This window comes from Pseudorca crassidens, chromosome 20 (genome assembly GCF_039906515.1).
Source record: "Pseudorca crassidens isolate mPseCra1 chromosome 20, mPseCra1.hap1, whole genome shotgun sequence".
Classification (NCBI taxonomy): domain Eukaryota; kingdom Metazoa; phylum Chordata; class Mammalia; order Artiodactyla; family Delphinidae; genus Pseudorca; species Pseudorca crassidens.
In genome coordinates, this window is record NC_090315.1 from 50,653,675 (window position 1) to 50,664,890 (window position 11,216).

Sequence of the window (11,216 nt, forward strand, 5' to 3'; positions counted from 1 at the left end):
TCCTGGGACATCTGAGGAATCCTTTCCTTTTTTGAAACCCAGCTACTGTTGGCCCTTTAACAGAAAGGATATGAGATGACTTCCATGGGGTATCGGATGACAGCATTAATGACAAATGGAGCTTCTGCAGCCCTTCCCACCAGCCAGATGGGGTTGGGGTCAGTCAGGATGGTGGTTACTGCAACACAATGGGGAGTTAATCCATGAACACTCTCTTCGGCAATAAAATATTGAGGGCTATAAAAATACTCTGACCTCTCAGGCAAATTCTGCACTTCAGAACTCATAGCAAAGAAATAATTCAAAAGGAAAGAGAAACTGAATGTTCAAAGTTGCTCACATATTATTTGTTAAAATACTTGTTAAAATAAGTTAAAAACTTGGAAACAGTCTATGTGTTCTACAATTGTTGAACGGCTAAGCAAAAGAATACTATGCTACCTCTGAAAAGAAAACCAATTAGAACTTTGTAGCAGTGTGGGAAAATATTTATATTACAAAGTACAAAAGAGAAGACAGATCATAAAGTGTCTCTAAACTATGATAGGAGCTGGGACTTCCCGTGTGGTCCAGTGGGGAGGACTCCGTGCTCCCAATGCAGGGGGCCTGGGTTAGATCCCTGGTCGGGGAACTAGATCCCACATGCATGCCGCAACTAAGAAGTCCGCATGCTGCAACTAAAAAAAAAAAAAAAGATCCTGCATGCAGCAACTAAGACCCGGTGCAGCCAAAATAAATAAATAATAAACTATGATAGAAGCTGTATAAAAAAATCTACACATGTACAAAGACTGGAAGGAATTAAGAAAGAAAAGTTGATTTGTAGATAAACGTTTTTGTGTTCTAAAATTCTTTATTTTTGGAATAATGCTGCTAGGGTATTACATAAAATCAGAAAGAAATACTGGAATTGCAGTTCCCTCACTTGTTAAATGTCTCTGTATAGTATCTATGATGTCTGGTTGCCAAGTAATGCTTTAGATGCCTTTAGAGAAAACCTCAGACCACCAAGCAGCCAGATGTGCTGAGTCAAGCACACACTCAGGGACAGCCTGAGAGCCCACCTCTTGAAAGGGATGGATACCCTCGGCCTTCCAGCTAGAACCTTGGGTGCTTTCTCCTACTGCAGCTGCTGACATGGGGTGAGTCATGCACAGTCCCTATTTCCATCTGAAAACTATGGACAGCAACTTGTCTTTGGCTTCTTTTACAGGTATGGTGTGGGGAGGAACTCACATATCTATACATATAAACCCATCAAGTCAGCGGTGGGATACATATGGCAGTTAACTGGCACTAACCTGCCAGACCATAGGAGCAGTGGAGGGGATGGTTAGCGTGTGGGTCTTTAGATCAGGCGAAAAAGGACAAACCCTGAGCAACCTGTTCACCTTCCATAACTGAGGATTCACTGTTTTGTTTTTAATAAATAAATGTATTTATTTATTTATGGCTGTATTGGGTCTTCATTGCTGTGCAAGGGCTCTCTCTAGTTGCAGCGAGCAGGGGATATTCTCCGTTGTGGTGTGTGGGCTTCTCATTGTGGTGGCTTCTCTTGTTGCGAAGCATGGGCTCTAGGTGCGAGAGCTTCAGTAGTTGTGGCACGCAGGCTCAGTAGTTGTGGCTTGCAGGCTCTAGAGTGCAGGCTCAGTAGTTGTGGCGCACGGGCTTAGTTGCTCCGCCTCATGTGGGATCTTCCCGGATCAGGGCTCAAACCCGTGTCCCCTGCATTTGCAGGCGGATCCTTAACCACTGCGTCACCAGGGAAGTCCCAAGCATTCACTGGTTTTGATACTTTCATATGACGTGGGCTCTAATTCTGTTTCTCTCCAATAACGCCATTAACCTGCAAAGTCCTTGAGAAGCAGCTGAATGAACTCTCCCCATGACTCACCGTTCCTCTCCTGATAGGCAGCAACAATGTGTGTGAGGTCGTAGTCACGGGCAAAAGGGCTGGTCCCGTTGATTACAGATACCTGGGAGACAGGAGGATGTGATGTGAGCACTCAAGCGGCTTCCCCTCTGGTTTTTCCTGGTGTTTTTTTTTTTTTTTTCAGTACGCGGGCCTCTCACTGTTGTGGCCTCTCCCGTTGCGGAGCACAGGCTCCGGACGCGCAGGCTCAGCGGCCATGGCTCACGGGCCCAGCCGCTCCGCGGCATGTGGGATCTTCCCGGACCGGGGCACGAACCCGTGTCCCCTGCATCAGCAGGCGGACTCTCAACCACTGCGCCACCAGGGAATCCCTCCCCTCTTGTTTTTCTACCCTCCTGCCCACCCAGGCTGACCTCAGAGACAACCCTCTTTTGCTTGGTGGCCCATTCCAGTATTGATAATCTTTTCTTCAAGGATGAATGAACTCCTTTGCAACAATTTAAGTCATTTACTCTCAGTCTTTCTTTTTGCAGGGATGGAAACAAGGGGTCGATATCCACCTTTTACACCTTCTACACGTTAAAAGCTATTTATAAAATACCCCTTTCTATTCCAATGGGAGAAATGATTAATTTTTTTTAAGAGACCACATTTTCAACTCCTTTGTCTTTTTCTTGCTCTTGCCTGGATCCTCTAATTGATCTCTTTGAAATACAGAGATGGAAATAGGATAAAGCGCAAACAGTAAGCACATAATCTTTTGAAGAAAAGAAAGATCTGCCCTCTAATATCATATTCCTGTTGACATAATGTAATATACAAACCTTCAAATAAAAAGTGCTACATTAAGTATATATCTGATAGTCTCCTCCTTTTTAAAATACGCATGTTGGGACTTCCTTGATGGCGCAGTGGTTAAGAATCCACCTGCCAATGCAGGGGACATAGGTTCGAGCCCTGGTTCAGGAAGATCTCACACACCGTGGAGCAACTAAGCCTGTGTGCCACAACTACTGAGCCTGCACTCTAGAGCCCGCGAGCCACAACTACTGAAGCACGCGTGCCTAGAGCCCGTGCTCCACAACAAGAGAAGCCACAGCAATGAGAAGCCTGCGTACCGCAACGAAGAGTAGCCCCCACTCATCGCAACTAGAGAAAGCCCGCGTGCAGCAACAAAGACCCAAAGCAGCCAAAAATAAATTAATTAAAACAAAACAAAATGTATGTTGATTATAGCTAGGTGACCACGAATCCCAGTTTATCTGGAACAGTCCTGGCTTATGCCGATAACAAATGATAACATCTCATATTCATTTTCTAAAGTAGCCCAGCCAGGGACTTCCCTGGTGGTCCAGTGGTTAAGACTCCGTGCTCCCAACACAGGGGACCTGGGTTCAGGTCAGGGAACTAGATCCCGCATGCTGCAACTAAAAAAAAGATCCCGCATACCACACCAAAGATCCCACACGTGGCAACAAAGATCCCTTGTGCTGCAACTAAGACCCAGTGCAGCCAAATAAATAAATACTAAAAAAAAAAAAAAAAAAAAAAGTAGCCCAGCCCAACTTATACGGGCCTCCCTGTGATAATGTAAAGGTTAGTAAAAAGTGATCAGATGCATGAGTTTTGGCCTCAGAGAGACAATTCATGGCTCCATTACTTTCAAGCTGTGGGACTTTGGGAAAATTAATCAATCCCTGTAAGCTCCAGTTTCCTCATGTGTGAGATGAGAGTTCATTCTCACATCAACTCTGAGTGCTTACAATGCAGCAGGTACTGTTTCAAGCGCTGGGGTGAGAGAAGACAGAAGACGGCAGCGCTTTTACCACTGAGGGAGATGGCAAATGAACAAACTGAAAATCTCTCTTTCATATTTCGGGTGGAGGTAAGGGGAGTAAACCTGGGTGAGGAATGATGGAGGGACAGGTAAATGTTCTTTAGAAGGAGTACCAGGGAAGGACTGTGCTCAGGAGCTTTGAACAGGGACCAGAATGGGGCAATAGGATAAGCAACCTAGAAAGGAGCATAGGGGGACAATGACAGGACCAGCGGCTGGAGAGCAGGGAAGTTGCAAGAGAAGGCATCTCATGAGGTTGCTGTAATGATTAAATGAGATAACACATTTAAACCTCTTAATTCAGACTGGCATGTTATATGCTTAACAAATCGTGGTTAGTATTCTTTTTCTTTTCTTCTTCTTTTTTTAAAATAAATTTATTTATTTATTTATTTAGGCTGCATTGGGTCTTTGTTGTTGCGCGCGGGCTTTCTCTAGTTGCCAGGGGCAGGGGCTACTCTTCGTTGCTGTGTGCAGGCATCTCATTGTGCTGGCTTCTCTTGTTGTGGAGCGCAGGCTTCAGTAGCTGTGGCACTCAGGCTCAATAGTTGTGGCTCGTGGGCTCTAGAGCACAGGCTCAGTAGTTGTGGTGCACGGGCTTAGTTGCTTTGCGGCATGTGGGATCTTCCTGGACCAGGGCTCGAACCCGTGTCCCCTGCATTGGCAGGCGGACTCTCAACCACTGCCCCACCAGGGAAGTCCCAGTATTCTTTTTCAAATATTTTACATGAACTGAAAAAGATCAACTGAAATAAATACACCGTGTGTGTGTGCCCACGCGTGCGCGCACCCAAAAACTATAAGCAATTCAATTCTTAAAAACAAAGACATATTCTTTTCCTCTCTTTTTACATGTAAATACAGGGGTATCTGTCTCCATATTTTAAAATAACTCATGGTAAGAATTCCTCAGAAATCCTTTTCTATGCTACCCACAAAGACATGCTATTTCCAACGTTCCTTTCTCCCTCTTCAAAGAACTTGACAAACAGTAACATACAAGGACTTCCCTGGCAGTCCAGTGGTTAAGACGCCACGCTTCCAATGCACGGGGCACGGGCTCGATCCCTGGTCCAGGAACTAAGATCTCACATGTCGCGTGGTGCGGCCAAAAAAAAACCCCCAACACACACACACACACACACACACACACACACACACACACACAACAGTAACATACAGAAAGAAAAGACATGGACAGTAAGCAATATCCTTACGTTGTACCGAACATCTAGGCCACGATGGCTTAGGGGCTGCTTCTGCTGCAGCCTCAGGTCTCCGTTCACATATAACTGGGACCCCGGAACAGCGAAGGAGGATTGGAAGAACGCCATGCTCTGCATCACGAATGTCGACATCCTCTGAAGTCATTAGAAGGAGAGACAGTATCAATTTCGGCCAGATCCAAGGGGCTCTGGGTTCTAAGTGTCACCTGTCTGTAGTTGAAGCCTAGCCATCCCTCCTATGCCTCACTCAGCCATGCAGGAAGCACTCTGCCCAGAACCCTCTGACCTATTAATAGCTCATGTAAATTAATGTGACCTCAATGAAAAACATTCAAATTTAACTTCTGCAGTGAAATCCCAAACGACACCTCTGAAAAGTCTTCTGCAGTGTGGGTTTTCCCAGAAATCAGAAAGGGGGCTCTGTTCTATTGAAAGACAAAAGGGAGAGGACTCACGTGCAGTTGGTAGGAGAAAGTCAAGATGAGCTGCACACCAAGAACGTGCTCCGTGGACTGCAGGGGAAGCTCCAGTTTAAAATGTAACATGTCCATTTTCCCATCCTGGTTCCTGTCTTCTTCTCTAGTCTAGGAAAGCCAAAAGAGGCCAGTGACCTCGCTCCTTAATAAGTCTGGGAGGAATGCATCTCACTGTTGGACGTACACAGTGACTCATAGTTCTGCCACACAGAGGCATTATCTTCCTCACCGGAAGAAAAGAGAAAAAGGGACTTCCCTGGTGGCACAGTGGTTAAAAATCCACCTGTCAATGCAGGGGACATGGGTTTGAGCCCTGGACCGGGAAGATCCCACATGCCGCAGAGCAACTAAGCCCGTGCACCGCAACCACTGAGACTGCGTTCTTGAGCCCGCGAGCCACAACTACTGAGCCCGTGTGCCGCAACTACTGCAGCCCGCGTGCCTAGAGCCTGTGCTCCGCAACAAAGAGGAGCCACCGCAATGAGAAGCCCGCACACCACAACAAAGAGTAGCCCCCGCTCGCTGCAACTAGAGAAAGCCCGCACACAGCAATGAAGACCCAACGCAGCCAATAAATAAATAAATTTATTTTTTTAAAAAAAAGAAAGAAAAGAAAAGAGAAAAATACATAGGTATAAGTGGATCAATCGTGGTGAAAGAGACACATATGCATGGCCCCTAAACTGCATACTTGGGCTTCTCAAATGTTCTAGGGCCAAACTGAAGAAGACCTGGAAGTGGCAGTAACGACAGTGTAAACATCTGGATGCATTGTTCTTTCTCAGTTGCCTCATTTGCTTTTTTGGTTTTATTGCTGGTGTTTTCTTTCCTTTTTAGAAACATGCCTGAGTTTGTATGGAACATTTAAATAGCATATCAAAACAGACTTCTACTTCTCTAGAAGTCAACTTTTTAAAACAGAAAAGAAAGAATCCTAATCATTATGCATTCCCCAAACAGACTCAGCAGAAAAACACCAAGCTCTATTTATATATTCTTTAACCACAGTGCTTTGATTCAGATTCTCAGTGTTGGACTGATGTCAGGGCTTTATAGCCTAGTGCATCTTTTAGTACCAATGAATACAATGAAAAAGAAAGCTAAGTAAAATCAGTGAGGCATTAAAATTACACAGGTACTTTATAAATTATGGCCATGAAAGTAGGGAAGGGACCTCCCTGGTGGTCCAGTGGTTAAGAATCCGCCTTCCAATGCAGGGGACGTGGGTTTGATCCCTGGTTGGGAATCTAAGATCCCACATGCCACGGGGCAACTAAGTCCTCGGGCCGCAACTCCTGAGCCCGCACACCACAACTAGAGAGAAGCCCCAGTGCCGCAACTAGGACCCGACGCAGCCAAAAATAAATAAATAAATACTAAAAAAAAAAAGTAGGGAAAACAGAGATCCAAGGAGGGAAAAACACAAATCACAGATCCTTAAAAAACATCAGAATCCAGTCTCACCTCATAGTGACCCTAAAATGACTAGCAGGAAAGACTCACTGAAATGTGATCACTGGTGACATGATTCCTTGCCACAACTCGGGATCTTGTTACTACAACTGATCCTTTTCCACTGTAGGTTCCCAGAAGGATTCTGCTATGGGGTATCAGCATTCCCATCTGAATTCCCCATGTACTGATTCATTTGGTTTTCCACCACATCTTTATGTGGGGGAAGAGATTCTTTGTTCTTTTCCAGGCTAGTAAGGTCGTTTGAGATGGAGATATCTCAGTTTTCAGAACCTTTCAATCATTTCTTTCCTTCTAGACAATAATGTCCTTATCCTAGGCCTTGTTATAGAGAAACCTACCCTCTCTGTTCTGTTGGATACTATTTTCTCTGTCCTGTTACATCAGCTTTGCCGGTGTAGGCGAGGGATATCTGTTACCATGGCTGACGATCAGGTTACCGAGGCAATTATGTATTAGCAATTATGAGTAGGATGGAAAAGAGTCTGTGAATTCACAGGCTTGTCTTCCTGTGAATTTTTTTCAGTTGGTATCTGGGAAGATTTGGAAAACAAATCAGGTTAACTCTCTGTAGTGGATCCATGGCTTTTCTGGATCTTTAGGGTTGGATAGGAAGACAAAGATCAACAACTTGCAAGAGAGGAGAGTGACCAGGAGGGAAATGCCAGAAGAATCCAGACTCTAACACAGTCTGAGAGGGAGAGAAACACGTTTCATTTGACCTTTACAATAAGGCGAAGGTAAGCAGAGCAAGTACTATCCCCATTGTATATATGAGAAAACCAAGGCTCAGAGAGATTAAGGGATTTATGGAGTATGGCTACTATTGGTAAAGACAGGATATGAAACCACATCTTTGACTTCAAATCTGATCCTCTTTCCAGGACTAAAATGTCCAGACTTAAACTCAAGGAGAAGATGTTGGTTAAGAAAGATCTTTTTGCAAGAAGCCAGCACACTTTTACACCATGTTCACAGAGGACAGAGATCCAGCACAGCACCATAATTGGTGTCTACTTGTTAAATCCATTCATTAACCTGTCAAATATTTTCTTTTCCTTTTTTTTTTTTTTAACATTTATTTATTTGGCTGTGCTGGGTCTTAGTTATGGCATGTGAGATCTTTTTTTACTTGCGGCACACGGGATCTAGTTCACTGTCCAGGGATCGAACCCAGGCCCCCTGCACTGGGAACGTGGAGTCTTAACCACTGGACCACCAGGGAAGTCCCAACCTGTCAAATATTTTCTGAGGGCCTACTATGTGCCAGGCATTGCTTCAGGTTCTGGAAATATAATGGCAAACAAAATGGACAAAGTCCCCACCCTAATGGAGCTTACATTCCCAGCCAGGGAGGCAGAAAGTAAATCAACAAACAGATATGTGCTAACAGGTAGTGCTAAGTGTCACAAAGAAAAATGAAGCAAACTAAAATTAGAGAATGACCAGGACAGAACAAAAATTTTTATACAAAGTATTCAGGAATACCTGACTGTCCGAGAAGTCAGGTGAAGTGAGGTGATAAGACATATAAATGTCTTGGGGAAGAGTGATCACAAGTATGTGATCCACACATACTCTGGGTGAAAGCGGGTCAGTGTTTAACGGAGTGAGATGAGGCCAGTGCAGCTGAGCAGAGTGCATGAGCTGGAGACAGTGGAAGATGAGGGCCCAGACAGGCTCATGGGGATGAGTGATGGTGCAAATGGTGCATCTCCCACAGAGGACCTGTCACCAAGTAAGACTCTCGCTCCCTTGGGGCTGGCAAGGTGAGTTACAGCACTGTGCTATCACTTGGACCACTGATGGAATCAATTAGCTAATTCCATTTACTTCAAACCAAGCTTAACACAAAATGCAACAGCTACAAAGGCAGGTGTTCAATGAGCTAATTTTTTTTTAACATTTTTTAAATATTTATTTATTTATTTTTGGCTGTGTTGGGTCTTTGTTGCTGCACATAGTTGCGGCGAGCAGGGGCTACTCTTTGTTGTGGTCTGTGGGCTTCTCATTGCGGAATACGGGCTCTAGGCGTGCAGGCTTCAGTAGTTGTGGCGCACAGGCTTAGTTGCTCCGAGGCCTGTGGGATGTTCCCGGACCCGTGCTTGAACCCATTTCCCCTGCATTGGCAGGTGGATTCTTAACCACTGCGCCACCAGGGAAGTCCCCTCAATGAGCTAATACTTCTTTAACACAAGTTTAGGATTAGTGACTAAAATCCAATGGGTGTGTCTGGCTAAGAGAATTCATAAATCACATCATCACCTTATTTCTATAAGGTATATGTGCAATTTGGAGCAATTTTTATATCCACGGTTCATCCTGTCTCATCCCTCTGCATACCCCAGGAGAGAAGTATTATTACTAGTAATAATTAGCAATAGTTAGAGAGGTAGGTACTGTCATCCTCTTTATATAATTACTTTGAGGCCAAGAGAGGGTATGGAACCCAATGACAGAACTGGGGTTAGAACTTAAGTTTACTGACTCCTGATTCTATAATAGCCCATAAGAACCCTAATTTCAAAGATTTCTGGAGTTAAAACAGGTAATCCTTTACAGATATGTGTGAAATCAATACTAACACACTAGATAGGATAAATACAGGCATCGTTGGATTTAGTCAATGCCCATCAGTCCACCTGTATCAATCAGGGTCCAATCAGGAAGGAAGAAATGAAAATAAACAGTTATTTTAACAGGGGAATGTAGTATAGGGGATAACTAATAACACAGGCATTAGTGGACTAAAAAAGCAAACAGGGAACACTTTTTGCAGGATAACTACCTAGGGCCGGAGAAGAAAAGGAAGAGGCTGGCGTTACCTCAAGGAGCTAGGACTCAGACCTCAAAAAGGGAGTGCTGTCAGCTGGTACTGGTACCTTTGGAGCTAGGATGAAGAACCCATGAGAGAGTCAATAAGGCAGGAGGAAAGATGTACTCCTTGCTGTTTGCATCACCCCAGCAATGGTTCTTCACCCTGGTTGCAATTTCTGGTTTTCTGCCACTCCCAGAACAAGGCTCACCATGCCTCCTACTGGCAGAATCTAACAGGGAGCCAGTAGGCAGAGGAAAATGTGGTTTTCAGTATCTCAGCATGAGCATCACAAAGGAGAGTATAGGAGGGTAGGTTTGGAGCTGAGACAAGACCTAATAACCAGCACAGCATCTGACAGTAAGAGTAGCTGTATATTTAACTAGTGCCATTGTTTCCACAGTGCCTTGACTTGCAACATTTTTCTCATCAGGGATTCTACAGTATTTGATAGTTTGCTGGAATTTTATTTGGTTCCTGTTTGTATTCATATCTTTTATTCTCTAGAGTCATACTCTTTTTTTTTTTTCTTTTTTTTTTTTTTGCTGTGCCACGTGGCTTGCAGGGTATTAGTTCCCTGACCAGGAATCAAACCCAGCTCCTGGCAGTGAAAGCACAGAGTCCTAACCACTGGACCACCAGGGAATTCCCTAGAGTCATATTCTTTTACTGAAGGTTAATTTCCTAGTTTATACCGGTGTCCACTTTACCATATACTTGTCATCATTGGGGTTTTCCATTTTTTCTTTTTAAGCTGATAGTACTCTTTGACACCAGTCTTTGGGTCTCCAGCAAAGTAGGAACTACTACTCCATGTCTCCTAGACACATAAAATCCTTGCTACCTGTATTTCAATTAACCTAAGATACCATTAATTATAAAATGTACCAATATTTTATATACCAGTAAGAAAGCAAAAATATTTCCAATTAAACTATGACACAATGCTTTCTAATCACTAAGGGTATTTATGTTATACTTATTGAAAGAGCTTTTAGAGTTAGGCATATTAATATCAGATATCCTATTTATGCACATAGAAAAATATATGCAAAATAAATTGATCCAGGGATTCTTAAAACTTCTTTACATCATGATTCTTTGAATCATTTTTTGACTCAGTATTATCCATACTTTTCTATGCAAGTTTGTCCTTTGTGCCATGAAGCACACTGGTGCTTTTTTACAGCATTTAAAAAACATTCACTAAGGGAACTAAAACTCACTGGTCTGGGTTTATAAGCAGGCTTTAAAATTCTGTGGAGTTATCCTACTATTAAGTGCCTCTTGAACCTTCCCTTACCTGCTTATCACTTGGTTCTTAGGGTTAAAATGTTTTATTATTGTCTCTGGGGTTTTCTTTCAAGTTGCTGATGTCCCTTCTGCAAGTTTTGGTGCTGGTACTTTTGAGTTTTCATATGTAGTCAATGAGGACTAGCCAAGCCTGTCTTCTGGACAACAGCTATTGTAAGATACCACTGACAGGGCTTCCCTAGTGGTGCAGTGGTTGGGAGTC

General features: G+C 43.7%; 1 protein-coding gene across 4 annotated transcripts in view; it reads right to left on the bottom strand.

Annotated features, from left to right (window-relative positions):
* TMEM231 (transmembrane protein 231) overlaps nt 1–11,216 on the bottom strand; it is an 86,500-nt gene that overhangs the window by 27,584 nt on the left and 47,700 nt on the right. For 2 of the 4 annotated variants that reach the window (XM_067717839.1, XM_067717840.1), the window contains 2 exons: nt 5,392–5,520; nt 4,928–5,071 (listed from right to left, as the gene is read on the bottom strand). In XM_067717839.1, coding sequence (XP_067573940.1) covers nt 4,928–5,071; nt 5,392–5,520 — 273 coding nt within the window. Of the gene's footprint in view, nt 1–72; nt 179–1,894; nt 1,977–4,927; nt 5,072–5,391; nt 5,521–11,216 lie in introns of those variants that run through there. The other 2 variants (XM_067717842.1, XM_067717843.1) reach the window with 2 other exon arrangements.